This window comes from Telmatherina bonti (genome assembly GCF_933228915.1).
Source record: "Telmatherina bonti genome assembly, chromosome: 17".
Lineage (NCBI taxonomy): Eukaryota > Metazoa > Chordata > Actinopteri > Atheriniformes > Telmatherinidae > Telmatherina > Telmatherina bonti.
In genome coordinates this window covers 35,408,274-35,414,192 of record NC_136615.1, presented here as the reverse complement: position 1 = coordinate 35,414,192, position 5,919 = coordinate 35,408,274, and the positions used below count along the sequence as shown (strand labels likewise).

Here is a 5,919-nt window from a genome sequence, read left to right as displayed (position 1 = left end):
AGTTAAAAGTCAAGCAGCAGAATTCTGGATTCTGTTATTACATAAATAACAATCATCTACTTAAAATTTAAATTTGGACCTGATGAATTCATTAGAGGGTTATATTACTTTTATAGTTTTGAAATTAATCTCTTTATATTTAGGGGGGATTGAAAATTTACCCCTGGCTGCAGTACCGCCCTCCGACCAGCCAGGAGGCGGTAGAGGGCGCGGCAGAGGCTGCGTTGACCGCGGAGGATAAACAAGCGTGCCAAGCTGCGCTTTTTCTTATTGTTTGTTGTCGGACTCGTGTTGCTTGTTAGAAGGAGTCAGTTTAGTCCTACAGAGAAGAGATTTAATCTGCTGGGACGTACTTCTGGTCTGAAGAGTAACCATGTCGGCCTCATCGGCGAAAGTCAGTAGGAAGGAGAATTCCAACCACGACGGAGCGGAGGAGACCTCCGGTAATGTTCAGGAATGGCGGAGATCCTCGCATCGCCATTTTCATTTGTTTACCCTCATTTTATCCGCAGGGGGGCTTTCTTTATTATCGCTTTTACGGTCCAACGTAAGACTGTGCAGGATGGATAGATAGATTTATTTTTCCCTTCATATGTAGAGGTAATTTTTCTGTAAAGTAGCGGGGCTTCGGCGCCGCAGCGTGTGGGGAGCTAGCACGCGTTAGCCGCGGGTTAGCATCGTGAAGCAGGCCGGCGGGGGCTTCCAGTCCGCTATAAAGGCGCTGATGTTCGGCTTCTAGGGGGATGCCGGCGGCTATGGTGAAGTCTGCTAAATATTTACCACCACACGGATATAGATTCAGTTGGATCTAAAGAAAAAATGTAAAATAAAATGCTCGTGTTGACGTTAGCTGTTAGCGTTAGCCGCATTTTCAGGTTTAATTCTGCGCTAAAATGTAAACAAACACGTTTAATGACCGATTTAGCGGAAATGTTGCTGGTTTGTAAGGAATAACTGCTAACATGCTGCTAACCAGAGCAACGAGGCTTTTAGTAAAGGGTTGGTTTAGTGATGCTAAGATGGCTGGTTTCAATGTGGAGGTGTAATTCAAACCAGGGCGCCTTTAGCTCCAACAGGAAGCTGCAGATGGCGGAGCTCAGCCTCCCCTGCAGCTGGAAAACCTGCTTTAAAACACACCTACAGCTGGAAAACCTGCTTTAAAACACACCTACAGCTGGAAAACCTGCTTTAAAACACACCTACAGCTGGAAAACCTGCTTTATAACACACCTACAGCTGGAAAACCTGCTTTAAAACACACCTACAGCTGGAAAACCTGCTTTAAAACACACCTGCAGCTGGAAAACCGGCTTTAAAACACACCTACAGCTGGAAAACCGGCTTTAAAACACACCTACAGCTGGAAAACCGGCTTTAAAACACACCTGCAGCTGGAAAACCGGCTTTAAAACACACCTGCAGCTGGAAAACCGGCTTTAAAACACACCTGCAGCTGGAAAACCGGCTTTAAAACACACCTGCAGCTGGAAAACCGGCTTTAAAACACACCTGCAGCTGGAAAACCGGCTTTAAAACACACCTGCAGCTGGAAAACCGGCTTTAAAACACACCTGCAGCTGGAAAACCTGCTTTAAAACACACCTGCAGCTGGAAAACCTGCTTTAAAACACACCTGCAGCTGGAAAACCTGCTTTAAAACACACCTGCAGCTGGAAAACCTGCTTTAAAACACACCTGCAGCTGGAAAACCTGCTTTAAAACACACCTGCAGCTGGAAAACCTGCTTTAAAACACACCTGCAGCTGGAAAACCTGCTTTAAAACACACCTGCAGCTGGAAAACCTGCTTTAAAACACACCTGCAGCTGGAAAACCTGCTTTAAAACACACCTGCAGCTGGAAAACCTGCTTTAAAACACACCTACAGCTGGAAAACCTGCTTTAAAACACACCTAAAGCTGGAAAACTGCCTTAAAACACACCTGCAGCTGGAAAACCTGCTTTAAAACACACCTGCAGCTGGAAAACCTGCTTTAAAACACACCTGCAGCTGCAAAACCTGCTTTAAAACACACCTGCAGCTGGAAAACTGCCTTAAAACACACCTGCAGCTGGAAAACCTGCTTTAAAACACACTTATCATTACTTGATTTATCACACTTAAATTATCAGGATTTTTTTTTTTTAAGAATGCTAACTAGTTTGTAGGGGTGGAAATTTTTTGTCATTTTTATTGTTTTATGGATCTTTTTACTTTGGCTACTGTGTTGTTTTTTCCTCAAAATTTTTTTTCTATAATTGTGAAGCAAAAAAATCTTTAATTTTCCCACCCCTAATTGACAACGATGCAGGACGGTGGCGCCTACGGGACGGCCTCTTTGTTTCATCTTTTGCCGTTTTTCACTTTATGGTTTTAAAAGTCTTTACTGAATAATTTTGTCTCTCCAGAAAAAGAGCAGCAAGAAGCAATCGAACACATTGATGAAGTACAGAATGAAATTGACAGGTGAGATTGACTCGCTGTGTGTGAACTGTCTGCTTGACATTGACCTCTGACCTTTTATTTTCTCCCCATCAGACTTAACGAACAGGCTAGTGAAGAAATTTTAAAAGTAGAGCAGAAGTACAACAAATTACGCCAGCCATTCTTTCAGAAGCGATCAGAACTTATAGCCAAAATCCCCAACTTCTGGGTCACAACATTCGTCAACCATCCACAAGGTAAAGTATTGATGATTACGTCTGATTGATCGTTTCTCCAGAATAAATGGTGGTTTTTACTTCATCAAGCTGACTCTACATCTGCTGTAGTTTCAGCTCTTCTGGGGGAGGAGGATGAGGAGGCGCTGCACTACCTGTCGCGGGTGGAGGTCACGGAGTTTGAAGACATAAAGTCTGGATACAGAATAGATTTTGTGGGTGTCTGCGCTCAGGTTGGCTCTGAACATGGCGACGGTCTTCTGACACTCTCTTCTCCGTCTCTGCTTGCAGTGTTTTGATGAGAATCCATACTTCGAGAACAAAGTCCTCTCCAAAGAGTTTAACGTAAACGAGTGTGGAGACCCCGTTTCCAAGTCCACAGAAATCAAATGGAAAGCTGGAAAGGTTTGAAATGTTTTATTGTTCTGTGTTTTGGTGAGTTGCTTCTGCAGCGTGGAGTCTGTCTGCTCAGTGTCCCTGAACGCATCGTTCCCTGCGTCTCCTGACACTTTGGGGTTTGTTAGTTACCATAAGCTAGTTCTAAAGTTGTCTCTTGTGTTTGTCAGAAGGTTAAATGATGTTTTAAACTGTTTAACTGATGATATTTACATGTTTTAGGTTGTTAAAGAGCAAATAAAGAAACAGCTTAGTTTGTTTTCAGAGAGCTTGTTAGATCTTTCGTCCTGCTCTCATCGACCAGAAGGAGGATTCGTGGCGTTTTCAGGTTGTTGCTCGCTTAACGTTTTATTTTCTCACCTGGAAACGGTGATGTGACTCCTCAGGACCTGACGAAGCGCGCCAACCAGACTCCAAACAAAGCTGCGAAGAAGAGGCAGCACGAGGAGCCGGAGAGCTTCTTCACCTGGTTCACCGACCACTCGGATGCCGGCGCCGATGAGCTGGGAGAAGTGATTAAAGACGACATCTGGCCAAACCCGCTGCAGTACTACCTGGTAAGATGACGGGGTCCGGAGCAAGGCGGCGCCACGGCGACCTGCTCTCTAGTAAATCTTCCCAGTCTGGATTTAGGATGGTATCAGTGTCCTTTAGATGTTTCCCTTCTCCAACACAGTTGAATCAGATGAACGTGTCTTTACCGGGTCTCTGCCAAGCTGACTCGCATCGGCTGGCAGACTGATGCAGAGCTTCACCAGACTCTGCACCGGTCTGCCAGTTACCCACCGGACTGGGTCAGGTGTGTTGCAGCAGGGAAACAGTGGCTGGCGAGGCAGCCCCCCCCCCCTTCCAGACGTCACTCTGCTGTAACGCCTGAATGGAAGGAAGAGCTTCTTTACAGGGTTAGGGGGTTGTTAGGTATCATAAGTTAGAGTTCTGGTTCTGGTCGGGGTGAGACTCCCGGACCTCGGCGCTGGGTTCTGGTTCTGGTCGGGGTGAGACACCTGGACCTCGGCGCTGGGTTCTGGTTCTGGTCGGGGTGAGACTCCCGGACCTCGGCGCTGGGTTCTGGTTCTGGTCGGGGTGAGACTCCCGGACCTCGGCGCTGGGTTCTGGTTCTGGTCGGGGTGAGACACCTGGACCTCGGCGCTGGGTTCTGGTTCTGGTCGGGGTGAGACACCTGGACCTCGGCGCTGGGTTCTGGTTCTGGTCGGGGTGAGACTCCCGAGCTTTAACCGGACCTTTCTGCGGACGTTTCAGGTTCCCGACATGGAGGACGAGGAGGGGGACGGAGATGACGACGATGACGACGATGACGAAGAGGAAGGCCTGGAAGACATCGACGAGGGTGAAGAAGATGAGGGTGAAGATGAGGACGGTGAAGGGGAGGACGGCGAGGTAGGAGCGCTGCGGCGGAAGGTGATTGGCTGTTGAGCGTGTTGGTTTCTCAGCGTTGCCGTGTTTCCTCTGCAGGATGACGACGACTGACGCGCTCCGTCCCGCTCTTCCTCGGACCGCCGTCTTCGGGAACAAAACGTTTGCTTTGAGGGAGGCTTCCTTTGACCATTTTCCTTTCTTTTACTTTTCCTCCTTTCTGTTTCCTCCCCTCCGTGCTCTCTACTGTTCTTGGGAGTTCTGCAGTGTCCTCTTGTTCCACTGGAAACCAGTTTGCATCAAGTGTACCAGTTGCTTTGTTACAATAAAACGTATATGTGATTCTGGAGTAGTTTCATCACGTTCTGGCATTTCACAGCAAGATGTTCCTCTTTTTATCCCAAACAACCAAACATCAGTAAAGCACTTAGTTTTTTATGTCCTATAGACAGACGTCGTCGTGTTACTGGGAATATGTAGAGAAATGTAGACGCTTTAGCCCCTCTTCGGCCCCCGGACACGCCCCTCATCAGGGTCCAAGCCCTTCCTGGATCTGGACGCGACGCGTGAAACTGGTTTGTAGAAACGACTTTTCTGGACATTTTTAATGTAAACTTTGTTAGCAGGCCTAGTGTTTAGAAGTGCCATGTTGTTAAATATGTCCCACCTTGCTGGAAGTGGGTTTTAATAATAAACCACTGTGGCTGACCCAAGTTTTAATACATCTTCCAAGTGTCTGCTTTTTCGTTTCTTTCTAACTGGTTTTACTGGGACCATGATGAGGCGGAGACATGAAGAAACTAAACTGAAGTCATTTAATTAGAGTAAAAACAGCAGGTTTTAACATTATAAAGGACACGTTTAAGAATAGTCTTCTGCATGTTGGGTTCATTTTAATTCAGCTTTATTTATACAGACAGCGTCAGATCGCGGCATCTCAAGACGCTTTACAGAGAAAAACACCTAATGAAGCCAATTCATGATCAGGAAACCAACAGACTCCCATCCTGAGCACACTGGCGACAGTGGGAAGGAAACAAAAGAAGTATAAAGTTGATCTGAGGACATGATTACTTCAGAATATCTATTTATCACTTATTTCCAAAACCTGCGTAAATGTTGACGTTCCAGCAGGACACGGTTCGGTCTGGAATCTTTAAAGCATCATCACTTTTAAACATTTCTTTTAACACTAACTAACTTATCCGTTGTTACAGGAATAATCTTCCACTCAACATAAATAGAACTTCTAAAAAATCCAGTGGGGTAAAAAAGTTGCAGGTTTCCTGATAAGCTGGAACATTTATGTCTGTTTATGTTCAGGGATGTTAAAGGAAATTCTGATTAACAGACAAAGGTGTAAACAGTTCTAACTATGAGGACAAATTACAAATATACTAAAAACAGAAAATAAAATGTTGATCATTCACTTCAGGAAGTTATTTCCAGCGTGCCAACAGGCGGACCGCTGCAAGGCCTTTAACCCCTC

The 5,919-nt window shown here is 45.9% G+C and overlaps 1 protein-coding gene across 1 annotated transcript; it reads left to right on the top strand.

Moving 5' to 3' along the window:
* The first annotated feature begins 228 nt into the window (after nt 1-228).
* LOC306768025 (protein SET-like) lies at nt 229-5,126 on the top strand. The gene is made up of 8 exons (XM_079256228.1): nt 229-443; nt 2,409-2,466; nt 2,539-2,681; nt 2,772-2,875; nt 2,952-3,065; nt 3,443-3,613; nt 4,317-4,454; nt 4,530-5,126. The coding sequence occupies exons 1-8, from the start codon at nt 374-376 to the stop codon at nt 4,542-4,544; spliced, it is 813 nt and encodes a 270-aa protein (XP_079112354.1). The 5' UTR covers nt 229-373; the 3' UTR covers nt 4,545-5,126.
* Nucleotides 5,127-5,919: the final 793 nt, after the last annotated feature.